The 27279-nt window shown below is 35.3% G+C and overlaps 1 protein-coding gene across 1 annotated transcript in view; it reads left to right on the top strand.

The window, feature by feature from the left end:
- The window catches only part of CHM (CHM Rab escort protein), a 70411-nt gene that overhangs the window by 21562 nt on the left and 21570 nt on the right, over positions 1 to 27279 (top strand). Inside the window, exons 4-9 of the mRNA XM_080365632.1 lie at positions 932 to 1056; positions 5353 to 5728; positions 7592 to 7708; positions 8381 to 8501; positions 10925 to 11150; positions 26375 to 26452. Coding sequence (XP_080221758.1) covers positions 932 to 1056; positions 5353 to 5728; positions 7592 to 7708; positions 8381 to 8501; positions 10925 to 11150; positions 26375 to 26452 — 1043 coding nt within the window. The remainder of the gene's footprint in view (positions 1 to 931; positions 1057 to 5352; positions 5729 to 7591; positions 7709 to 8380; positions 8502 to 10924; positions 11151 to 26374; positions 26453 to 27279) is intronic.

Here is a 27279-nt window from a genome sequence, read left to right as displayed (position 1 = left end):
AGCAACTGAACTGTTGTTTCGATTCCTTTTCCAGCAGTTTCTGTAAACGATAAGCTGGTCTTTTCCATTTCCTGTTTGATTATTTCCCTCTCTCTGATGTTTCAGTCCCTTTTGGTTTTCTTGTGTGCTTTCAGCTGATTCTTTTTAACTGGGACAAAGGTAGTTATTGGATCCTTGCATTGAAATGTCCTATAACCAGGACAAAAAGATTAATGTTGATAGTGTATTTTTCAATGACCAAAGTTTATCTAATTCATGACAGTCCACTAGAAATCTTCTGAAGAGGATATTTATTTAGGAGATTGAGCACTTGGACTATATTAGCAAATGGATGTTCGTATTATTTACTGAAGCGTTACAAGCCTGTTGGTCTGGAGAAGATGGAACTTTTTCAGTTCAGTCTCATGCCTGTTTATTACATAGTGCTACCTTGTGGCGTAATCAGTGGAGCTGCTCAATGTCAGAACTTAATATTCTCAGGGTTCTGTTGTATAATTTACAGATTCTTCTATGGACAAATCAATATAATGTGCAAATCACCATATTTTTTTCACATGGTCTCTGTTTGAAAATTTTGTGACAAAATTTGGCACTATCCTGGCTGTGGCAAACGTGTCTTTTGGATTGTGTTCAAAGTTATATTCAACTCCGTTAAAACATATTCCTTTTAACACTGTATTTTCGGATTACTAGAGCTAGTAATGTAGTAAAAATGTTGGCATGTTGTAATTAAGTGACCAGCTCTAACTGTTGTAACTCAAAAAAACTGAATAGAAAAAGCATTAAGACAGTTATGATCATTCCTTTTTGTTTGTTTGGTTGATTTTTTTAATACAAGATGGTACAACACGTTATTTGAGAGTACAGAGGTTTATAGTACAAGAGCAGCTAGCACAGTACAAAATGTAATTTTATAATTTGTCTTTGTAAGAAAAAGGCAGATACCAATGATGAATGTGAAGATTGGAGAAAACTGATCCTTGAGAATGAAGAAGCTATTCCTCTGAGCAAGAAGGATAAAACTATTCAACATGTAGAAGATTTCTGTTTTGGCGAGTAAGTATAAATACAGAAATACAAAAATAATTTTATATGCCCAGAGATGAATAATCATATTGTACTTTTAGTGTCAAGCATTTCACCATGATGCCATACTCATGTTGTTTCAAAAAAGTAACCATGACCTCTGAAATGTTCTTAATGTCCTTTTGCTTTTATTGAAATCACTTGCACTTCATTGAAGCTAACTGATGCTTCTTAAACGACCTTATCGGGACGCAATGCAATTTGTTGGCCAACTTGGTGAGTTGATAATTTTCTTCTAAGCAGAAAACACAAGTGTGTTTCTAGATATTATTAGTAGTAGGAAGTTATGCATTGCCATATATTAAATTTTTCCATTCTTAATTTGGCTAAAAGCTGCTGTTCTCATAGTAAAAAATTAAATTCATAAGTGAATGTACAATGAACTAAATACACAAGAATAGGAACACAAATGGACAGTGGTACTGTAACTATAAAATATTTAATTGTGCTAAAGTGCTTTGTCATTTTTATATTCAGTGGATTTAAGTTTCTCACCAAGCAGTGCTTACCCATGATGCTTTAGACGGAATTGCGTGGTCAAAGGCTCCGGTAACGTAGTAAGTTAGCTTTTTGGGGCTATCACCTTTTTTCTGTTTCTGAAGTAAGATAACTCATCTCTTTACATATAGTGTGCAAAAAATACATGCTTAATTTGAAATACATGTTTTTCTGAAGATTTGTTGCGTATGCACATGAAGAATAGCGTGCCATCTTAGGACTGATACATGGTAAATATCTTCTAGTTAGTTATTCATAGAGGTACATCTGCATCAGCAGAAGTTCAGAATACAAATTTCTTTTTTTGTTTAGATTTTTAAATGGAAGTAAGATACCTTGTTATAGATAAGTCATGCAGAAGGTAAGCTTTTCACAATGCCATGTTGAAAACCCAAGGAACAGCTGAAAGTAACCTTGTGAAGCACTAGCGTTGAACGGTGCGTAAGCATAGTAATAATGAATGGAAATTGTATGGGCCTTAATTGAAAACTGAACTATTTCTTTGTGCTTATTAATAATTTTTATCTTTTGGATTTTGCACTGATCTGAACACTCTTCTGAATTCCTGAAAGGTTCTCTGGAATAGTTAATGTAAGTTTAACCTTGAATCCCTTAGATAATATTATAGGCAGCTAAATGAAACATTGACAGATACGAATACAGAAACACGTCTTGCTCTCTGTAAACATCATGGGTAGGAAAAGTAAAAAACAGCTTGAATTACAGTAATACAATCTGAAGGTCACAGACTCAGAATTTTCCTAACTTTTATATTGTACAGTAATGGCTGCTTGACTGTTGTGCAGATAAAATGTTATGCTTCTTTTAAAGCAGTATCAGTTGAATATTGTAATTGGAATCCTGTTGCATAATAAATATTGTTTGGAATCAGTACTAAATTGGATTAAAGGTTTCATTGTCTCTTAACTGTGCATACAATTTTCCTGAGAAGATGCAACACTGACTGAAGGTTGGCTCAAAAATTAGTCCTCTAGCACTAAGATTTCACACTTTCTGGAAGTGAGCATAATACTTGAGTCAGGACAAAGTAGAAGATTCTGCCGTCAAGCATTTAACTTAGGCTGGCAGTATAACGCTGTCTTTCTTGATTATCACCAAAAAAAATGCAAAAGCCTACGAGGAAAAATGGTAAGATTAATAAGCCTAGCAAAGAAAAAGTTTTCCAAAGTAACTTAAAACTTCTGAAAGAGTCAATTATTGTGTTTCTGACAATTTACACGTTCTGGCTGGATTCTGTTGTTTTTGCATAACTTTTATAACTCCTATGAAGTAACCATTAAACATTTATTTTGAAAGAATAAACAGCTGGGTAGCAGTATAATATACACAGTGCAAATCTGAAATGAATGGCCTTAGAACAAAGTGCATCCATCAAAGGGAAAGAATACTGTGTCTACAACAAGCTGTATTGAAAAAAGGCAAATGGCTGAAAAATAAATAGTGAACACCTGTGCTGAATAAATTAACCAGCTGGTTGGCAATTTTTCATTTGACCTATCTGAAGGGGTTGCTGTTACAAGGCATTAATAAGACACATTCATTTTAAGATATTCCTTTGTTAGTACCATTAATTGATGAATGGTGGAAGATAATATTCTAAATTTACACAACAATTTGTCTGCAGATGTATTATTTTTTTCTGAATTAGGAGAAGAATTGTCTGTACAGAAGTTCAATTTGAGTAATTTTTATAGACAGTTCTTGCATTATTCAGGGATGTTTGTTCCTATAGGAGGGATGTCATGAATTTAGATTATAGACTGGTTTTAGACTTTCATTATAAAATGTGTACAGCTGCAAATCATGCAGATTTACGTATTCATTAATAGGAATTGAGTAGAGATTTAAAATATGTAAATACAACATTTTTGTTATACTGCTTTTCAGAGTGATGTAGAAAAAATACAGTGTATTTTGAATCCAAATTTTACTTTTATTTAGAAAGTACTAAGTATGTTTGATAGAAGATTGAACTGGTCATTGAGCTTCGAAGGTTGAAAGAAAACTTCTGAAATTTTGTGTTACGAAAAACTTTAGGATGGGTTAAATAAAAGCTACATTCTTAGTTACTGCATTAATGGCAATAGCTTTGGCAGTTTTCAGAAATGCCGTGTTACAAATTCCTAAAAATACCCCAACATCCGAACCCAAAATTTAATTGACTTTCGTTTGTATTTTTAGTAGAGATTGCTTTTTTTAAAGAACATTTGACAAAGCGCTTATCTTTCTTTGATATTTTATAGTTATTTAATGCTTGCAATATGAAGCAAGAAGACATAATTAATGTACAGAAACAGATGTACAGACCTCTTTCATTAGTGCTTCCTTATAGTAGTTCCTGTATTTCCCAGGGCAATATGTTACCCCATTCATGAATAAACGCTTCCTGGTGGCTGTGCATAAGCTGAGAGACCTATTCCAAACTCTTATTTTCATGAGCCCACGTGAGCTCCCCGAGTTCATAAGTGAGGAGCAACTTCTAAAGGATACAGGGTTTTCGTTATCCTGCCCCCTGCTTCTGTCTGTAAGGCTACAGATGTGCAAGGGAGCGTTTTTTTATATGTATACTGAGTAATTGCTTGCTGTTCAGTGAATTTTAACCATCCTGTTAGTTACTGAAATTTTGTACTGTATGTTTGCAGGTCACATTTAAAATCATAGTTCATTAGTCTTCAGCCAAGATTAAATTGTTTATTCAGTGCATTAATGGCTTGTAGTACAAAGATAAAAAGATAGTATGAAATTACTGCTGAACTTTTTTCACTTACAATGTCGTTGATTTGATTCATCTCAGCTGGTAGTATAAACTCAAATCCTAAGTTCAAAAGTACCAGTTTCTAAGGTAAATGTCATTGAAGTTCAAGATAAAAAGAGTAGATGAGATTAAAAGTGGAGATCTGCTTTATAAGAGGAATTTTAAAAAATTGTGTTGTGGAAAGCAAATGGACTATACAGACTAAGCTTGTGGTTATGTCCTTCCTTTGGACTGGCTGCCTTCATCTGCTATGCACAAATTTGTAACACTTGCATAAAAATAACATTGCTATGTAAGGGAACTTTATTCTGTGTGAATTTTACTAGAAGAGCTAATTAGAATGCAAGGTCAGAGTTGAAAAAGTAATCTGAAAGTTTTACTTAAACTTCAGGTCAAAATTGTGTGCTTCTCTTACAGACTTGCTATGAGAGTATGAGGCAAAGTAGGCTCAGTTGTATAAAGCACTTCTGTTTTCTTCCATGAGTTTGGTTTTTAAAATATCTGAGCTTAATGACTTTAGTAGTGTATTTTTGCATTTCAATTTCAAAGGGCTTTTTTTTTTTTAATCCACAGGAAAAACCTAATCAAATGGCTTTACTGTTTCAGTTTTAAAATATCGTATTTCTTTTTTTATGTAGCTGTGTATTGTGTTTCACCCACATGAGTTTTGATTTTCATCATAAGCTCATTCCATCTTTTGAGTCTGTGTAAAGTAAGAACCCACATTTTTGGTTGTTTTCTTTTTCTGCTTAATAAAAATACCTCACTTGAATTACAGCTTTGCAGTCAAAGAACCAGAATTCTGTAGTGGGTGGTACACCTGATTTGGCCAGAATAAAGAAAGTCTAATGCTTTTCCTGGAAATACTTGAGGTTTCCATTCTGGCACTGTCTCAAAACTTTAAACAAATTTTTAAGACCCTTTAAAAGACTTCTTCCCCCAACCCCCCCCCCCCCCCCCCCCCCCTTTCTTCCCCTTGTGTCTTTAATCAGTCAGGATTCAGCTGAAGATGTTGAAGAAGCTGGTGCGTTGACAAAGTTGCCTGTCTATGGAGCCTCTGGTGCTGAGGGGGTTGCTCAGGAACTGGAGGAAGAGTGCCCAGCAGCGGAGTGCGCCGTACCGGAGCCTGAGAGCCAGGGACCAGAAAAGGCTACAGGCACTGAGCCTGCAAGTCCAGTGGAAGGGAACGATACAGAAATAAACTCTGAGAATGAAAGTTCTCACAGTGTGGCTTTAGGCGAGTCCGCTTTGGAATTGGGAAAAACTGAACCTGCACCCTCAGAAATTCCTGCCCAAGAACACAAGAAAATTACATATTCCCAAATTGTTAGAGAAGGCAGAAGGTTTAATATTGATTTAGTTTCCAAGGTAGGAACTGAATGACTGTTTTCATGTAAGTTCATTTATTTTGCTTAAAATACTGAAATTTTAAAAAAAATCATTAATGTTGAGGAGGGCTGACACAGTATCGTTGAGGCAAAAAAGATACTCCTGAGAAGTAAGCAAGAATTGGTAGCCTTAAAACAAACAGGAGCTATTTCATATATGCTCTTTAGCATTTGTTTTTAACCAAAGAGACCATGAAACATAGCTCAGAATTATGTCCATAAGGATAAAATTCCTGAAATTTAGCACTTAAGGTAATACCTGCAACATAGCACTTGCAGAATAGTACCATTAAAAAAATTATATGTTTAGACAGGGAAAAATCAATCTACATTTAGATCTTTGATGTCTTTAAAATGAAAAATAATTTTCTGTTGGAGTGCTTCCTAGATTTTAGGGTTTCCTGTGAAACTTATTATCTCTCCTCTCTATACCCAGACTAAAGCACGGAATTGTAATATTGGAAAAAAAAATGATTAGTTAATCCATAAGATACACTGACTACAGTGAGTTATTATTGTGTTGAATTCCTACTAGTGGGCATTTTACTGAGAACCTGACATAATGTCATACTGTTTAAACTGTAAAATCTGCCTTTTACGTACTTCACAGTATATGAATATGGCCAAGCAAATGCAAGTTAAATGGAAATTTTTCTTAACTTCTGTGCTTTAGATTATCTGTGTATTCTGCAGTACAGCGAAGTGTTTTCAAAGTTGAATGCTGAATTTTTCATATTCTGCATGAAACGATTTTGCGAACCTCTGGAAACTGGGGGGAAAAAAGCCTTTCCTCAATAACTTATTAAATTCTTTGTGGAGACAGTACAAAATGCACTATTCCAAATACTGTCTCTGTGTTCCAAAGATAGATAACTCTTCCATGCATCATTGGAATGACATCATGAAAACAATAGTGAGTGTATAGTGGTTTAGCAGATAATGCTATTTTGTATCCTTTTTATGCTTTTTTGGTGCCACTGTGTTACATGGTGTTAATTGCAATGAATTCCAGAAAATCTGGCAGAAGTGTAGGCATCAGGGCAAGACTAGTAGTTGGTGTTGGTTTCTCTCTGGCACTGTGACAGACTTCCTCGCAGTGTCCTTGTTGGTGTTCCAGTAAACCTTTATCTTGAAAATTCCTGTGTGATTGTGCAAATTCTGTTACTCAAGGCCATAAGACTTGAAGCAGGTTTAAACTAATCTCCAGTGCTTTTCAGTTCAGGCATATGTCTTGAGTTAGTAGTTACATTTCTGTCCCTTCAGTATTACATAATATATCTGTAGCTTATAGAAAGAGTAAAGGTAGACAGAATATAAATTAATATAACAGAATATTAAGACTGAATCTTAACTGCATGTTTAAGGAATTTACATTTAGAAAATGTGGCATTATCATTTCAGGTAATTTAAGGAACAGCTAGTGATGATTTACGCAGACAGCGTCATGTACTTCACTGATATTGGGAAATGAAGGTTATAAAATACGGTGTTCAAGGATATGTAGCATACAATACCAAGAAATTATCCACAATGACAATGCAAAAAATTGTCCCAGGCTATGACTCCCAGACTAATAAAACTAAATGAGCAGTAGGCTGACACCTTCTCCCTTTCTCTGCTGTGCACTGCTTTGTCTCCTCCATTTGTATGGTTCTTCCATTCAGTTAATATTACTTTGCACATACTACATCTTGAAGCTCTTTTTTCAGTTTTTATTTCATGGTGTGTACTTGTAAATAGCTATAGAAAGCACCTTACAAATGAAACTGTTGGTATCACTGTTTTCTTCCAGTGTAAGCACTTCTTCTTTACTCACTGTTTTCTCTTTTTCTTCACTGTGCAGTTGCTTTACTCCCGAGGTCTGTTAATTGACCTTCTGATTAAGTCAAATGTTAGCAGATATGCGGAGTTCAAAAATGCAACACGAATTCTTGCCTTTCGAGAAGGAAAAGTAGAACAGGTATTGTAAAACAATGTGTTGTGTATGTTTAATACCATTTTTTTCAAGTCAAGAAACTTGAAATTGGTTTCTTGAGAGTTTTGTAATAATAAGCTAGTGTTTTTCATTAAGATTCTGATTTTTATTTCATTTCTGGATAGAGAAGGTGTTTCTATGTGTTATATATAATTTTTAAAAAAATCTAAAATAAGAAGGTCCAGTCCAGTATATTATTGACATAAATCTTTGCTTCATGTCAAATATTTTGACCATGGTTGACTTGGCAGTTAATTCTTAAAGAATTGTAGGGTTTAGGTTTTAAGATTTGTAGGATAGGCTTGATTTGTGTCTCTGCTACTTAGAAGAGATGTCGTTGGTGTGATAATGGCAACAAAAGATTTTGGCACAGTTAATTATTGCAACTCTTTTGATTAACTCTGCAGTAAGATGTGCAAGGGAAATTGAAGGGAAATAAAAATGGGAAGAGGCTGAAAGATTTTAAAATATTTTTATTGTGGAAAATTGGTAACTTAGTATAGTTATAATAGGAAATGACGGAAATAAATATGTAAGAAAATAACTATAATAAAAATAGTAATTTAAAATATTTGTTAGGTAATCTGTAATGTTGCTTGATGCTTTTCAGATCCAGAGTATGGAAAGTATCTGAAATTATTAAAATATATATTCCAGGTACCTTGTTCTAGAGCAGATGTCTTCAACAGCAGACAGCTCAGTATGGTGGAAAAGAGAATGCTAATGAAATTTTTGACATTTTGTTTGGACTATGAACAACACCCTGATGAATACCAAGGTAGTGTTTCATTGAACAGTGTACACTCTCTTCTTACGAGTTCATTCAGTTATGCACAATGTTGATAACTCTCCTGTGTTTTCATGCAATTTATTTTTATGGATTCTTTTTCAAAGTATGCTTTGACCTTTTTATGACCTTTTCACTTCAATGTTAAATTCTTCTACTTAAGCACATGCTCTTCTAGTTCCCACATCATTTATTATTTAAGTTTTTCTTTAACAGCAAAATTATATATTACAACATGGTTGCACATTTTTAGGTGTTTCGTCCCTGCTCCCAGGTATTTTTTAACATGGTGTGATGTATCTGATTTTTCTGGGTTTTTGGATAATATGTAAATCTTCACAGTATGTTGCCACAAAATCAGAAATAGAGAAAATGAATTTTTTTTTTGCTTTGAAAGTAATGTAATTTAATGCCTTTTAGTTTTAGAGGGCCAGTTCAAAGTGCCTTTCTCAACTCTTGGCTTATTTAAACGAGAGAAAATCTGAATAGATTTGAGCTATAACGTGCAAAGAATAATGAGCATCAGGTCAGAGAGGGAAATGGGCTAACAGAAGAAAGGTGCTTTAGGTTTATGTACTTCAGGGTACAAAGGATGAAGTGTTCTCAGTTCTTGGAGTCTGAAAGTAAACCAAGGCAAAAAAAGAAAAATCTGTCAAAAAGAAATAACGAGGGAAGAAAAATAGTTAAAACTATTGACATATGTTTCAGACTGAAATATATCGGTGCTTTTGTAGTTTGATGGTGGCTTGGCTAGGCAGTATTTTTGAAATAATCTAGTGTTAGAAAAAAATAATTGTTGAGGTACTGGTTTGATTACTTAAACAAGACCCTTAGATTAGGTACAACCGTTAGAGAAAAATATTTTAAGCATGTGCAAGAGACAATTGGTCAGTACTGAAAACAATCTTGTAAGATTAGGAGAAAGTGAGTCTGTAATGAACTCCAGAAAATCCTGAAGGGGAAAAAAACTCATTAGGCTGAAGTGGTTTATAGATTACAGGTAATTTCAGGTTTGCTGCCACTGGAAGAAATGGAGGTGCTCAGCGTGAGAATATAGGTGGTGTTTAGAAAATTTATTAAGTAAAAAAAGGAGACGCCACATCAATTTTAAATGAATCCATTGATTCATGTACCTAAATGACATTAATTTATTTTACTTGCAGAGATAGTTAAACAGATTTTGTTCCTACCTTTTAAAATAGCCTGGCAAGTAATTGGGAATAATTTTAGTTAGATTAGTCTAATGTAAAGACTTCAGAAATTTAAAGTTGCTCTCGGTGAGATCATTACATTCGTGGGAAGGCAGACTTTTAATAGGGAGAGTTCATGATAGTGTAAAAATTTTTTAAGCTTTTTTCTGTAAAATTTGGAGTTATGTGAAAAGTCTGAAGTGAGGAAAAACTTGAGAATTTTTTTAGCATGATAAAAAAACCCTGTGATTTTATGACTTGCTGCATGGCTGCACACAGGATAGCAAGGTACATTTGTAATAAAACAGTGGTTGAATCTTGAACAGAATATATAAGTTGATAAGACTAGCCCACCATTGATGGAAGTGTTTCTGAATTACCTATGAATTTATCCATGACTGAAATAAGCTTAAAAGCAGATTTCTGAATAATATGAAAGTATGATACTGCTTAAATACAGTCTTTTCCTGGAAAAAAGTTTATTTAGTTATTAAGATAACTGAATTTTTCAGACACGTATCCATGGCGTACGATACTTGTGTTGAACATCTTCAAAAAGACTTGTGTTTCTTTCAGTTTCAAAATGTGTCAGCAATAGTATTAATTTAAAGGGGAGATACGCTTCCTCATCCCTGTGATCTTTGTGTCTGATCCATACTTGCTTGTTGGAGCAAGTCATCAATTAGAACTAAATATTTTACCTTTTCATCTTTGGATTAAAACTTCATGTGAATGGCTTGGCTGCATATACATATACACTCTTACCATACCAGTATGGATTCAGCAGTACTGTTCGTGAATGGCTGTCATTCAGGTATAACATTTGGGGTAATTTACAGGCAACTGCGTCCCAAGGCACTTCTGAGGATTTTTGTCCACAGTTGCTCACTTTTCTCACATCTTTGAGAAATGGGTTTAGATCAATTCCACCGATGAAGAGATGAGGCCATATTTAGAGGTTGCTTTCTAGACTGTTGGAGACCCTTTACAAAGGGTTTGCATTATTTTGAAATATTTTAATGGAGTGATATTTCTGTCTTCTGAGAACTCACTTTCTGGGACTACATTTTTAAACTTTCATTGATTTAGATTATCCATTTTCAGCAAGACGTTTCTTGAAAAACTCATTTGCTTTTGTTTAAATACAAAAGCGTTTAAGTTAAAGTGTATGAGAAGATATAAATGCTATACTATACCCTTTACCTAAATTTATTTTTTCCTCAGAGTATGAGAACAGTACATTTGCTCAGTTCTTAAGAACACGAAAGTTAACACCCAGCTTGCAGCACTTCATTCTTCACTCTATTGCAATGGTTTCGGAGACTGACTGCAGCGTTCTTGAGGGTCTTCAGGCAACAAAAAAATTTCTTCAGTGCCTTGGCCGCTATGGCAATACACCATTCTTGTTTCCTCTGTATGGTCAAGGAGAGATCCCGCAGTGCTTCTGCAGGTGAGCTTCACTGTTCTAATAGTGTCCTCCAAAAATACAATCCTTGGTAACCTAATGCTAATAGATACCATTCAGTAGGAATCTTCGTGTTAACAATTGCATCTTGATTTTGCTCGCTTTACATTTTCATTGGCTATGAAATCTTCCTCCCCACCCGCCCCCACCCACCCCACAAGAAAAGGAAAAAAAAGAAGAAAAATGTTGGAAATTATGCTCCTCTAATACTTTGAAACAATTTTCATTGTATGACAAATGGAGCTTGTAACAGCTGGCTGTTGTAGTGGGTGCCTGTGGTAGGAAGTACTAGGAAACTGGAAAAATAATTTAACTTACTTGTAGCTATCCCTTTTTAAAACTGTCAGAGGAGACTTGGGGCGATGTCTTTCCAAAAGGATGACGACTGTATTTTGGTAGATTAAGAAGATCTGTGTTTCACTCTTCCGGAAGTTACAGGGTGATGTATGTTTTCAATGTGTTACTGATTAATGTTGAGAGTGCATCTGCCATTCATGGGTAGATACTTAATAATGAACTGGATTTTTCTGAAAAAAGAAGAATTGTGCTGTTTATGATGAATGAAAAAATACATAATTCTTTCACCTTTTTTTACGTCATAGACTTACACAAACAGCGCAACTGATGTGAAATCATGTCCTTATTCTCTTGGCATCATTTTGTAAATCTGTATAGACCGCAAGCTTCCACTTGTGACTTGTACAGCAGAAAAGACTATGAAGCCTTCTCATACTGAGCCGTATACAGACTGCAGTTTTACATTCTAACCTCTTAAACAGCCGCCATATGTTCTCTACTACTTGAGCCCTAGAAAGTAATTAAAACAAAAAAACTCTATTGATTCCAGGATAAAACAACATCCACTTCATCCCCTTTACTTGAACTATGTGCAATGATAATGTAGTCTTTAGCATGACTCCTGAGGTGTGCGAGGGATTGTGGTTCTAGCAGAGGAGCTGTTGATGGATGCTTTTGGGGACCATCAAGAATACATGTGCAGAGGGTGGGCGGTTTTAATTTTCAGTTGTTTCCAACAGTTCAACTGGCTTTTAAAAGGCTGAGGGGTTTTTTTAATCATTTCTTTTGCTGGCAAGCAGCCTTTCCATCTGCTCTATGTGGGCTTATAATGTAGTAACCTGTTGGTCTGAAGTAAACATTAGCTTTATTTAAAAAAGCAGTATTACATAGTGAGGCCATTTTGTTATGAGTGATGTATTTGTTTATCGTTCATTTAAATAATCAGTGCAAAATCTTACCTGCTTTGTTCTTGGTTGGTAGACAAGTTCTGCTTTTTATTAGTGCGCTACTATTAAGAAATTCTGGTTTACAGCAAGCTTTAACTGAGAGACACTAGATATAGATTAGATCCTAGGAAGAAATTCTTTACTGTGATGGTTGTGAGGCACCGGAACAAGTTGCCCAGAGTGGGTGCCCCATCCCTGGGGGTGCTCAGGGCCAGGCTGGACGGGGCTGGGGGCAACCTGGGCTGGTGGGAGGTGTCCCTGCCCCTGGCAGGGGGTTTGGAACTGGATGGTCTGTGAGGTCCCTTCCAACCCAAACCATTCTATGGTGATGAATCTATGATTATCTTCCTGTCTTGTCTGTATGATAGACTCTGGTTTTCTTCTCTGTAATGGTACTTAAGTTACTGCTGGAAGAATGGCCTTAGCAACCTGAGCCCATTTGGCAGTGTGTAGGGTGGATGCAGTTGTATGTTGATAGAAACATTCTGGAATAGTTGTCATAATTTGAGGAAGGCATCTATAAAGTAGCTGGTTGGCACCAGCAGCTGGTCATACTGTGGAAGGTCTTATTTGGCCTTAGCAACTAATGAAGGCCGTGTGGAATTGTCCTGTATGATGTATATGTGTATGTTACCTAATGTTTCAATGAGTTCATTAGACAACTAGGCATTGTTCTGTACTACATTGAATAGAGATGTTATTTGGTAACATCTTTTGTCAGTAGCCTTTCATCTGTACCTTAAACTATATTTGTACAGATGTCGGTACGTGACCAACAGATTGAAAAATCCAAATATTATCAGAGCCATTAGAGTAGCACAAGTTTTGTGGTTAGATCTTTGGCTTCAAGTACCTGGGGAAAAAAGTATATTCAATAATTAAAGCTGTAAGTAGAATGGTAGTTACTTTTTTTTCCACTGTAGTTTCTTCTCAATCTAATTTTTCTCACATTCTTGAAAGCCCTTTGGCTTTATTTTGTTTATTAGCCAGCTCATGCAATTTTGTGGTCTGTAACAGCAGTCTATTTCAAGAGTTAGTAAGAATGGTGTCTAGAAGTCTTACAAATGTTCTTATCAGAAAATCATTCTGTGCTCACAGGAATTCCTCAGATGGCCAGAACTTTTTATTTATGTCCATTAATTGTTACATTTTAAGCGTTTCTTGCTGAATTGTAAGTGTTAAAATAAAGACAGTATTATAATAGTTGAAACAAATTACTCTAACATCCCAAGAAGTAATCATACTTTTAAAAGGTTTGTATTACAACCATTCTAATAGAAAATAAAGTCTGGATGTCTTTGTTTCTAAATAAACAATTTAGGAGGCAATTTTAGGTTTTTTGGAGATTAATCAGGTTTTATATGTGGTCTGCCTTGGATATTATGCCCTGCTAAAACTGAGCGGTTCTGTTCAGACTGTATAGTAAAGTAATGCCACAACCTATACATCATACCCTACAGTTTTTATCACCAGGTTATCAGAGTAAGGTGTCACCTGTTCTGTGATTTCTAACCACTGTTCTATATTCTGTTTTAATGTAAACCTCTTAAGCGTTTCTCGCAGCCAGTTACACTGTGTGTTCTCATCAAGGCTACTGTTATAAATGGCATGCATGCATATTTATGTGAATGAGTCAAAGACATTTGTAAGTCACATCCTTGCATTCTAAATGAATTCTGCATAAACAGTACAACGTTTTATAACTACTGACGACACTTGAGTGAGTAAAAGCGGTGTTAGTTCTTTATTGGTTTAAACAGGTATGGTTTAGGAGAGAAAATTAAACTTTTATATCGCTGTAATGTACCTCCCAATATGTCGAGCTACAGATGTGAGATTTCTGTCTCCATAAATTGGATTCGTGGTACAAGGAAGGTCATTGGAAGCCTCACGCTGTGCTGAGCTGACAAGCAGCAAAACTTTACTGGCCTGTATAACAGCTTCCTTTGGTTCAGACTTCTTAGTATAAAATGTTATGTCTCTTACTTTCTAGTGAAGTAGTAGTAGTGTTAAGTTTAGTAAAAATAAATACAGTAATATCTCATTCTTGAGGAAAATCAAAGCAGCCTTTACATTCGATATGGTGAACATAAGATGCCAAAATTTCAATAAGTAAGGCAGCGAGGGAAATCAATAGATACTTTGCAGTTTGCTGTTAGCATGTAGGTGGCAAATCTGTAATACAGCTTTTGTTTTCTTGAAAAATGTTACTAAAGAAAAACTGTAATTGGGAACCATTGTAAACTGTGAAGTCCCTGTGATGCAACATTTACAATATTTACTGTGATTTTGATGTTTTGGTCTTGTTTTAGAAAATATTAGGAAATAGCCCAAATATTTTCTGATGTAGGAGGTTAATGTTAAAATTATCAGCTTCCAAATTTCCTTTGTAACCGGGAAAAGAAGATACTTGACTTAAAAATCTGAAGTAGCTGTCAAATACAAGCATGTATTTGCTTTTGCATGTTGTACAAAATTCCTCTTTTGTAACTGGAATCTCCTTTGCAGTTTTCAGAAGTAAAAACTGGAGGTTTTTATGGTTTTGAGAAGTGTTTGCAAGTGCTGTTTTTCAAATATTGTTTCATATAGTTCACTTGGTTCACCTCAGTGAAACATGCCTCTTATTTTCAGTTTTCCTTTGCAGGGAAATCTTTGTGGAAGCTTTCAGTTGTGCATCTCTTCACCCATGACCAGTGTTGGTTAATGAATGACAGCTGAGAAGTCACTTGTAGGTTGGGGCCTCACTTTGGTGATGTTTTCCAGTGCTTGCTTTGTGAGCACACTGAATTTTGGGGGAGACTGTGCATAGTTTCTCTTCAGTTTGGCTTCATATTCTTTTTTTATGGACTCTTGCAAATACAAACATCCAAATGGAAACAAGAGTTTTTGAAAAGTAATAGTGCATTTTTTTCCCACTTGAAATTTTAGAGGGAATTGGGGAACATACGCCGTCAGCCTTCTCATAAATGTTCTAGGGGGTTACACATAGTGGTTTTTTTTTCCCTTTGTTAAGTCATCCAATAATTAACAGATGTGGTTGTGGCAGTAGGTTCCGAGGCGGTAGAATGCTTTGTCATAGGAATTAGTGATTCACTGACTTTTATGGGTAGCCAGTTAATGACTTATATTTCCTATAAATAGGTTATGAACTTTTACATTGTGTATGTATTTAGTGGGCAATTTAACTTTTTTTTTTAGTAGTTGTTACAGATTCTAGCTGAAATTAGTCATTTTGTGACAATGACAGTAGTAATTTTGTGATGGTGGAAAGATCTGATTAAGACGGTTCATCTCTTTCAGTCCCTATATTTACAAGAAGATTAAGAGTTCAGGCTGAGATATGATGGATTGTGTGATTGATTTGGAAGGTTCCTGTATATATTTAAAAAATGAATAATTTTTATCCTTACATTTGAGCTATTACCTGCTGCAGATTTTGAAGCTTCTGAGGTAGTCTCAGGTACTTAAACATTTCCAGTTATGTCCCTGTTATAATCTGTAGGAAGGTTTTAGTGTTCTGAAATCAAGACTGGACTCCAGGAAGCGTGACTGCAAGAAGCACTTAGAATTGATAAATTAAGAATTCAGTGCAACATATTTTTCATTTGAGTCTATGCATGAGTATCATGTATCCATATGTAAGCAATATGCATGACTTTTCTGTATGTTAATTGTATGATTTGGCATATTAATGAGAAATTCAAGCAATGTTAATTCCTTGTGACAATCAGATATGACAGATTTGAGTCTTAGTATACGTGCAATTTGGTGCAAGTGTGAAAGAATTACAGGTGATTTAAAAAACATAGGCTGTATCTGAGTTATTACTTCAGTCCTACATTTTAAAATACATAATTTTCATATTGATAGATATATATTTTATCACTTAGGATTATTCCATTTCTTTGGACCTGAAAATTTAATCTGAAATTACCAACAGCTTGCTGTATTACCTGTTTTTTACTAAAAGACTGAATGGTAAGAGTAGCTGCAATGCTGCTTTCTTCTTAATTGTTTTCACTTGCATTTCAGTGAAATAATAAAACTTTTTTTATGTAGTTTGGATCTTAAGACAAACGATACATTTCTTTTCACTGTGTTGGCAGATGAATGCAAAATGGGCAAGCTTAGTTAGCATAATTGTTTGTAGGATCAGTTGTTTGTTTTTCCCTCTAAGGAGAAACTCTTTCTTGGGATAAACATCAGGGAAGTGAGATAATCCATCATTCTGAGACCTGTTCTCTAGTGATGGATGGATAGATTGGTAAAGTAACTCAATAATCTTCATTTTTTTCAGGTTATTCACAGATCAGTGAGCATTGTCGTTAATAAAGCTATGGAATGCTTTTGTGTCCTTGCCCACATTATTTCTCAGAATTTGACAGGGAAAGACTTTTAATTTGGAACTAAGCTTTGTTGTGAAATACATTCTAAGTATGAAACGTGGAAAATACCTTCCCATTATAGGTCTTATCTTTTCAGTGAGATGTTTGTCAGTTCTTTGTTTAAAAAAATATTTACCATTATGAGAGCTTTCTGCTCATTATTTCACTGTTGAGAAACACAGCGTTCTTCAGAAGTTTATACCTTGTGAAGGCCTTCAACTGTTAGAATATATCACACGGGATACTCTGAATCGTACAAATGTTGTCAAAGTATATTGATTTCAGGTCCCTAAGTAGGGATGGGAAAGTTTTCAGTCAAGAAATTGTATTATAGGGGTTAGACTATACCCTCTGGTATAGGAAAAATAAACATAACACTACATATTAAAAAAGGCTGAAAATAACTTACATTATCCTACTCTCATTCTTGGTCATTCATGGTTCATTTTACAAGCATATTTGGAACTTAAAAGCACAAAGTATAAATGCTGTAATGAGATGGTATTTCAGTAATTATTTGCTTTAATAATTAAGATGATTGTAATAATAGAAGGAAGTATATCTCATACATTATTTGGTATTACCTCTTAACAGTCTCTTCACAAGTAAATTACTCTCTGCTTGTGTGGGGATGTGCAGATTCTGGTTTACATATTCTTCCTGAGAATTATGACTCAGGCATGCAAATATGTTACAGCTTTATCAGAAGATCCATGGAAATGATATGAATGTTTATTATTGGAGCAGATCTGGGATGTCCATGCAAATGTAATTTAGCAGAGTCTTTTTTCATTAAAGTAGAAGGCAGAGAGAGGTAGCTTCCAAAACATTACTGAATTAGTAAAATAGTCCTTGAATTTCATTGTGGGTTAAGATAACTTGAATTTTTATGTCTTTTCTGGAGGCAGAGAACACATAAATGGGTTTTATAGATGAGCTAATGCTTAGTGACTGGTTTCTAGTCACTCATTTTTGTGTCTCTGCCCTACGGTCCTAATCTTCCAAGCTCCTCTTCGACGGTAGAATTGTTGTATAATTGCAGCTGAACGACCTTGTGGGAGGAACAGCTTCATCTCTTGCGAGGTCGATAGAACTTAGAGCAGGCAGGTCTTGTACTTCCACGTTCCATAGACATCAGTCTTCAGAATGCATTTGTAGTTAACTGCCATCACAGTAGTGTGGAATACACTGAACTTCTTTTGGGTTTTGGTTTTCTTTTTTATTTTTTTTTTCCTTTATTCCCCTCCTGCTATGTAGTAATTTCTTCTAATTTCCACAGTGCTTTAGGTGTAATTTCTAGGACACTTGCTAATTAAGTACTGGAATATGTTGTCTGATGGATCTTCACCTTACTTTCATGTAAATTACCTGGGGTTTTTGAGTTTAGCATCCCAGAGAATGATTCTTAACCTAGATTCACTGCAAAGCAGTGTTAATTGCAGTATCCTTGAGAAATGTTTGTATGATTCTCCCATTTAATAAACCAGTATGAAACAACTTTTCTTTCAAATCCTGGTAAACTTTCCTTAAGCAGCCATGCTAGTACAGCTACAGTATGGTTAAATGTGATGTTTATCCTCTAGTTCATTTCAGGTCTTTGCCCAAAACTCAGCTGAGAATACACCATACAACTGAAGTGCAAGTTAATTTTCTAGCAACTTCACTTTGAGATCTGTTTCTATATCATTTTGTAAAGCGAGATGCAAGTGTACTAAGTAAATGTGTTGAACAAACTATTTAGGATTAACAATATCGTTATTTTAAGAAACGGCACTTTTTACATTGTGATTCACAATCTTGATAAAACTTCATGGCTCTGGAACTACTTATTTTAGACCTAGTCTCAAAATTTTTACCTCAAATTTTGAATTTTGCTGAGAAGACAGTAGCGTCATACGTTATCACATCAGTCATCATCTTTGAATAGTGTTTGGATTTACTTTGCAGTTTCTGGAAGCACGATAAATTTATTCTAAAACAGAACTTATATCACTTGTTGCTTCAACAAGCAACAGTACTTTTCCCTGGATAGCTCTACGGGATGTTTTCTGGCTATGCTTTTACTTAAATAAATTTTCATAATTCTTTGTGAGTTATGTTGGCTAATATCTTCTTCATTTTCACTTCTCCTGAGATTTTCTTATGAATAACTTGTTAGGTTGATTTGGTAAGCTTTAAAGCAAATTTATCGTTCTTTCTAAATACTTTATTCAAGAAGGCTAAATCCCGAACTGTTTATTTAAAAAAAAAAAAAATACAACCAATGAACAAACAAAACACCACACACTTTCTTCTGGATAGAGCAGTTGTGTTCAAGAGAGCAAATCTGAAGTTTGACAGAAATCTGATCCCCTCCCTCCCCATTTATTTGGTCAAGAGACCTGTTACCATGAAGTAATCTAGTCATCAGGAGTTTGTGGTCACGCTTGAGTTTTTCTTCCTCGTGAGCATTGGAAGACCTACTTCTTGCACAGATACGTTTTCACCCTCTTAAGTGTTCCAAGTTGTAGGATGTCACATTTAATATTTTTTTCTCATAAACCAAGAAATTAGGTTAATCTTCTGCAAAAATATTTGCTTTCAAAATCCTATGTGAAATGTCTTCTCTTTTTTTTTGCTGCAGAGGTTCTTTTATTTTCTGTTGTAGAGAGGGTTTTTCTCTAGGGCGTATGATCCCTGTGTGCTTCCCATGAAGTTAGCATCTTTTTTCCTTACTCACCGGCAGTAGGAGCCTACAGGAAGCTGAAGTTGGGTAGGTTGTACGCTGTCTCACAGATTGCAGGTCTAATCTATCAGATATTACTTCTACAAATTTTCCTTCTACAAAAAGTAAGGATATATAACAAAAAAGAGAATGTCGCATCTGCTGAATCAGCAGCTGTGTGCAGTAGAACAGCCTGCGGAACGCTTCAGGCAGGCAGAGGCTGAACGGGCTGCGTTGCTGAAGCCCAGGTGAGGGTGGGGTTGAACCAGAACTCTTCTGTTCACAGTCAGTGCTGTACTTCAGAAGTAGACTTCTGCTTCAGAAATGGCATAAAGCAGCTGCTATTTCAAAGCAATTTTTTTGTAAAATACCATGCACATATGTGTTGGCACTTTTATTTTTGCTGTTATCATATTTGTGCAACTTCAGTGTTTCTTAAACAAGGATTTTTGTTCTGTTCTAAATGTGGAAGATGGGAAATCAGTTTTGTAGTTGAATGCTTGTAGAGGAGGATGGCTAACAAGTGTGCGTATCTACAGAAAATTTCTGTGGTGTTAATGACTTTCAAGTGCATTATTAATAAACTGGTCTCTTTCATTTTTTTATTTGAGAATGTATTAATCAATACAACTAAGCTACTTTTCCACCACTTAGACTCTCTAAACAACTCTTCTACAAGAGTTGTAGTAACATGGCTCTTGTGTTAGTAATTGGCTTGCTAATGCTGTAGGTGCTTAAATTGCTAACAGATTAAGTGCTTAAACTAGCACTAGCTTAAACTTGTTAAGAGTTTAAAAATGGTCTTATTTTTGTCAACAGAAGTTTCTCAGGTTTTAGAAACACCTTAATAAATCTAGACGTGCATGAAACGACACTGGAAGTCTAGGAACGTAAAAATGTATGAGCTAAGGTTTTTATTGCAATGTGTTCTAACATTTGAGTTTCAGAAAACAGAACTGGAATCTTGAGCCTATAAAAGGCAGCATTGACTTACCAAACCCCTAAACTTGCATATCACTTAATAGGAACTCAGATGTTAAAAGTCTTGAAATAGTTGCACTTCACTGCAGATTTGGCCATTCAGATAATAATAGTAAGTATTAATCCTTGCCAGACTCTGATGAAATAGATTTAAATTATCCCTATTTTGTAATTATGGAAAAATTGCAGAGAGGGTCTAATGCATGTTGAGGTAAGTGCTAAGTAGGTTTATTACCCAGATTCTTGAGTTTAGTGCTCTAAACAAAATCAAGTACACCAGTTTTTATCTTGTTACCTATGTTACTGTCACATACTATATGCTCTACTAGAATTCTTCACAGTATGTGAATGTATATTTCTATATGTAGCTGTCTAAATTTCATACAAGAAAAATTAGCAATTTCTTAGCTTTAAAATTAAAGCTGGGTTGTAAATCCCTAGAAAAAAATATGAAATCTGCTATAAAATGATACTTGATTGAGCTACTTTTTTTTTCTTTTCCGTCAACCCCTCTCTCAGCTGTGGCACTTCCTCCCTGGGCTGTCTCTGTTCCTTCCTGCTGTGTCTTTCTCCATGAAAAGACTTCGCTGAAACTGAAATAAGCAGAAGTCCTTGTTCTCCCGGCTCCACCACTGTGTGGGTTGGGAGCTCGGCCATTAGAGCAGCCCTTTCTGCAGCATTTTGCAGTCACGGGGCTTCTGTTTAGCCAGTCGCAGCCCTTCTGTTCTGCCATGCTAGGACAGAAGTGAGGATCTGGTGAAAGAAATGATCTTGCTGTATGAGTATAGGCATCACAATTGTGACTCCTGTGAAATATTATTTGCAAGTTAACTAAATTCCAGTTAATAACTGTGCAAGAACTTTCTGATGGTTTTAAAACTGTAATTTTGCTAATTGGATTTAGAAACTAAGCTGATTTCTGTAATTTTTCAGGACCTTTTTTACATTTCACAGAAGCGCCAAATGCAGCCTCCAAGAATAAGTCAAAACATTTGACTCCTGATTTGCTTCTTTAAGCATTTATTATACATATTATCCTTTCCAATAGCTCTCCAAATATCAGGACAGTTCTGGTTAATTATCATCATCTTTATTTCTTTGGTGCTGTTCCTTGGTTTTTTGGGTGGTTTTTTTTTGTCTTTATCCAGGTGCACATACTGAGGTTTGACTTTTTTTATGGGAACTCTGTTGGGAAAATTAACTACCTAGGGTTTTTTTTCTGTAGCCATTTTATGGATTTGATTGTCTGTATTCTGCTTGTCAGTGTTTTTAGAACATACAACAATACTGTAGGAAATGCTGAAGTTCTAGGGACCTTTCAGGAAACACAGAGCTTAACGTAAGAACCAGGTCACAGCCTGCTCTGTGTGTAAAAATAAATGGAAATAAAACAATTCATTAATTCAGCACTTGACATGTTTTTCTTTGATCTTTCTGCAAACCTTGCTGTGCTGTACATGAAGGATTAATCTTTAAGGAGAAAAGCAAATAGTTTTTACTACAGAAGACTGTACAGTTGGGGAGAAAAATACTAATTTCTTTAATTAATTGCTCCATTCATTTTAGAAAGTAGAAGACAAACTGTATGCTAGAAATAAAACTTACTTTTTTGGTTTGAAACTGTGTGATATGGTTTTCCAGTTCTGTGTAGTTTCAGAATGAACTAAGGGTAAGTCTGTAATGTAAGGGTGCCTGGTATCTCTGTGTTGAAAATCAGGATGTCAGATGGAGAGACATTCTATTTTTATTCAATTAATATCAGAGAGCATTACATCAAAACAATAAACTCCTCTTGTATCAACAGATGCAGCAACCCTGAAGCCTATTTTCTCTCTTGTTACATTAGTGTTTAATTAAAGAAAACAACTAGTTGGAGGCAGTTACTTCTGTGAAATGTAATGAAGATATATTTTGTAAGTGACCTTCACTGTATTAGCTGAATCAGTAATCAGTAAAATTAATAGAATAATCAAATTATATACAAACTCATAAATCATCATGAATATGCTGTCAAAAATTCAGCCTTTAATATGTCCTATTGTTTCACAGCTGTATTAAAAATCACAACTGCTGATTCCTGCCTTGATGGGAACTGAAATGGCATTTTAAAGGCTGCATATGATGGAGGGCTACTAGGCCAAAAATTTTCACAACTCTTAATTTAGCTGTAATATGATTTGATGTCACCAGGGCAGAGTTGAAGTTGAGTACAGTGTTGTTGCTGTCTTTCAGCAAAACTTGAATTATTGGTGTAGGCAGTTGCCAGTTAATTAAGAGTAATATCAGTTTAAATGTCTTTCATTTAGGGTTAATGGTATCAAAGAGTTGCCTTGTACTTGAAGTACAGTCAAATCATCTTAAGTAGCCTATTGTACAAAAGTAATGTTAGCACAATGATTTTACTCTGTCATAAATTATTGGGGTGCCATTTAGTTTAATATTTCAATTTCTATATTTAAATCATTTTGGCAAGTTCCTCCTAATCATGTAATTTTTCATGCTAGGCTGTTTTAATAAGTATTTTGGCTTTTTGAAATTGTTTAACACAACACAATCAAAAAATCTTTTCCATTTTCATTTAAAAAGAGAAGTTTTTGGCTGGCCTACTGTGAAAGCAGGTCATGCCCTCCTCCAGTGGATAGCAGGCTAGTCTTGAAAATAAATAATGCACGTTTTTGCACAGCCAAGCAGCAAAGTTCTTTGGAAGCGTGCTAGAAAAATAAAGTGCATATATCAAAAAGCCCTTGACTGTGGTTGAAGTCAAAGGAAAAATATAATTTATAGTTTTTAACAAAGAAATCTTAGTTCCAGTTAAGTTAATAGTGCTGTTCTTATATACAACATATGAAATATATTCATCCGAGTTGGTTCAAAAGATCCTAATACATGCTTTTTCAGGCAAGAAGCCATTGATTGCAGCATTAGAGATAATAAGCCTGTAGCTCAAGGCTCTATAATAACTCTTCAGTGGATGTTTAACCTTTGTGTCATCTTCAACAATCTCCAGACAACCAGGGTTGGGATTCAACATGGTGTATATTCTCCCTGCTTTTGCAGGGTAGAAGAGGTATTTCTGGGGGACTGGATTTTCCAATTCAGCCAGTAGTAGGTGATACTGCTGACATTTCCTTAGAGTGTAACTTCTTGGAGCACGACTCAGAAGTGATGTGAGCTGGTAACGCACTTAAGCCTTTTGTCATGCTTCACCATCCATGCAGTTTAGAAGGTACTGTTGCACTGTCTTCGAACTACCTGGTAAGACACTTGAATGCCAATATGGATTCCATTTTAGGAAGTTAGGTTTGCAAAATGAATGTTTTCTTTTCAAGTTCGTCACTTATGAAGAGATACCTGAAGGTCTTTAACTTCAAAATAAAATAATCAATAAGAAAACCAAAACCAAACCAAAAAAACCTGTAGGAAAATCCTGCTGTCATCCCAGAAATCTGGGAGAACGATATTCCACCAAACCAGCCTGCCTTTCTCATACTGCTTGCTTTAGCTAGTCTGATGCCTAGCTCATGCTGGGCGGGTATTAGAAATATAGTCACATGAATCTGTTAACTTACCATGTAAACTCTACTAAAAGAGAAATAAAATTACACATTCTTATTTTAAATACAATACCTAGGCAGACTCTATTAATGAAATAGCAGGTGTAATTTCTAATTTTTATGCTCTCCCAGTTTCAGCTCTGTCCTTCCATCTGTGAGCTGAACATCAGATGGCTGGGTCACACCGAAGCTCAGGTGAATCACGGGAACTCAGAAAACTCAATGTCCTTCTCCAACAGGGTACAATGGAACAGTGTGTCACTGTATTGGATGTGCTACAGGCTGGTTTATGATTTACTTCTAAGAAGCTATTTACTTTTGAATAATGGGGACCACAAGAAGAACACAGATGTATTTAACTTGTAAAACAAAGGAAGAATTGTCAAATTTCGTTAGATAGCATTTGACAGTTCTCTCTTATAGAGCAGTTCTGAGAAAAGGATATGCAGTTTATGTCAGTATGCAGATTATTTGTTTGATCTTTCTCTTCAGCATACATGAGAAGAGATCACTGATAGCTAATTGATCTGAATAAACCACTGCAAGTTCCTAAATAAGTAAATAAATAAAAAAATACATTAAAGATTCCCATAATAGACCAGACATTGCATACAGTCCAAACTTGCAATTGTAATGTAAGGGTTCAGACACATCTTTTTTTTTTTGCCTTTTTCCACTAAGTGATCTCCATGCTGACTGGAAGTTTTCAAGAGAAATACTATTTGTTTTTTAACATAATTTTAAGAATATTTTTTGAAAGTGTTCTCACTGGTTTACCTTTTCTTGCACCAAGTTCTAGAGAACTTTATCCTCTTCATTTTGTATTATTCTTATAATAAGAATACCTCTGAAATAATGCACTGTAAACAAAAAACTGACTGAAGTTTATCTTAATTCACAGCTTTGTCCTTGAGAATCCCTGACGCGTATCCTGTTTCTGTAAGATCATGAATTTCTCTGCATTGTGATGCTCTCACAGAAAGTTTTAAGAGTAGGATTTTTTTAAGTATAGCAAAAAGATTATTAGTAGTTTATATTTGCTTGAGAGCATTTTGAAGTGCGGGCTAATGTTAAAACTGTTCAGGAGCAAGAAGTAAAAAAAATGTTAAATGTAGTGATATCACTAGTTATTTCAATGTTAATGTGGGTCCAGTAAAAATGTTAGGCATCACTTGCAGAAACTAAACTTGCAGGTTTTTTTAATTAATTGACCTTGTGTGTCACATCAACAGAAAAGTAATCCCCAGGGATTAAGCCTGGGGTTTGGCAGATAGAGAAAGTTAGGATGTGGGGATTAAGATGGGACCGCGTTTATCAGCAGACCAGCTGAACTTTTACTGGGTAGCTTTACGGGAGAGCAGTTTCAGACTTTGTTCATGGGACAGATTCATCTGATGAAGAGTTTGAGTCAGAGATACCTACAAGGGGCTGATGAAACAGCCTGGCTAGTGATGAAATTTTGCAGTGGGCTGACTTCACGTGGGGGCCTTATTCTTTAAATGTAATAATCTAGTTTCTTCAAATTCTGTGTCTCCTTAGAATTTAAAACCAAATGAGTTGCAATACTGGCTTTATGTTTGGGTAGCACAATTTTCTCTGGGTTAGGTATTGGATTTTGTTTGTAAGTGGAAAACTGTGAAATGGCTTGGTATTCTTTAGCTTTTGAAAAACTGACCTGTGAAGCTCGTTTCTTTTTTTGTTTAGGAAATTTTTTTTATTTTCGGTCTCTGCACCGAATATCTTAAGCAACTGTATCATAGCAGAACCTGGAAGAATTACTGTTTGTGAAAGGCCATCTTCAGATTGTAAGAAGTCTTCATTCTGTTGGGGCCCTTCTCAATGCCCTCAATTTGAGCTGCTTGTAGTAAAGGAATTTCCCACAGTATGTTTTGTAGGAGTAGAGAAATAAATTCTGAATCACACTTGGAATCCTAGTAGGAGGTTGGTATGGTTATCGTGCATTCTTACATTCTCATCTACACCATGTGCAAGGTAGTGTGGTCAGAGTATCAGGAAGTGTTCTACACGTTTTCAGTAAATAGGTACTTTTCCGTCCTGAATGACTGAAGATGGTAACAGAGAATGAGTGCTCAAGCTAATGTAACAATTTAGGTGACTAAGATAAATGCTAATGCAGAAAAAATTTAACAACATATCCTTTACAGAAACTATAGGATGTGCTTTTTTTATTATTATTTTTTTGATTGTCAGATTCAGAGGTTAAGACGTGTCATTAAAAATGTACTACAGCGTGACCAGTACTTTGCCCTGCTTATGAAACATGCGTTGATTACAATTAGTCATGACAGGAGTAACCTTTATTTTTTCCTAATCTTTCTAGGTTGTGTGCTGTATTTGGTGGTATCTATTGTCTCCGACATCCTGTGCAGTGCCTTGTAGTGGACAAAGAATCTGGACGGTAAGGGTAATACAAGTAACCTTCTGTTTATGTACAAAATACAGATGAAAGATGTGTTAAGTCAGTTTAAAAAAAATGATTCTTCAAAGATCCTCCTTGGTATTAATAACACATCAACCTTGATTAAAAGTAATTTGTGTATAGGTCCTCCAGAACAAGGAAAGTGGGTCTAGAATATAGAAACTAAATTAATTTCCCTGTGATATTACTACAGCTCCTGATCACCCAAGCTTGGAAGACAAATCATTTCAGCTGCCGGGGGGCTGGTGATGAGTGATGTTAGTTTTCCTTGTGGCCTTACCTACTCTAATTGATTTTCATCAGATGACAACAAAGCCCTCTGTTATTGCATTTTTAAAAATGGAGCTCACCTAAAGACTCATCAGATTAATCTTTGCTGATAATGCATGTCACTCCAAGAGAAAAGACTTTAATGAGTTTTTAGGTAGATTGTTGTCATAAACTATGCTGCCCTCTTACCCTAGGATAAATTCTTTTACAACAGTACCAGGCCTGTAGGCAGGTTTAAAGTTGAACTAAGAAAAATCAACCCGTAGTTTTTCCCATAGTGGCATTTTTCACATCTGTAAATTGTCATGGTTGCTGTCCTGTACGTTCTGTCAGCTATTAGTCTAATTGCAGACTTCAGCTCTTTTAAGAGTCTGTTTTCAGCTTAGGTTTTGTAATTGAAAAGTTCAAAACATTCCGAAGAAAATTTTGGAAATAAAGCTAAAAAATGGGTAGTAACATTCTGTTAGGAAAATTAGTAGTCAAATGATCGGTGTAATGTGTTTACTTTCCAGTTGCACTGCGCATTTGATTCTTTG

Source organism: Falco punctatus, assembly GCF_963210335.1.
Source record: "Falco punctatus genome assembly, chromosome: 15".
In the NCBI taxonomy this organism is placed as follows: domain Eukaryota; kingdom Metazoa; phylum Chordata; class Aves; order Falconiformes; family Falconidae; genus Falco; species Falco punctatus.
This window is presented reverse-complemented; position numbering and strand designations above follow the sequence as displayed.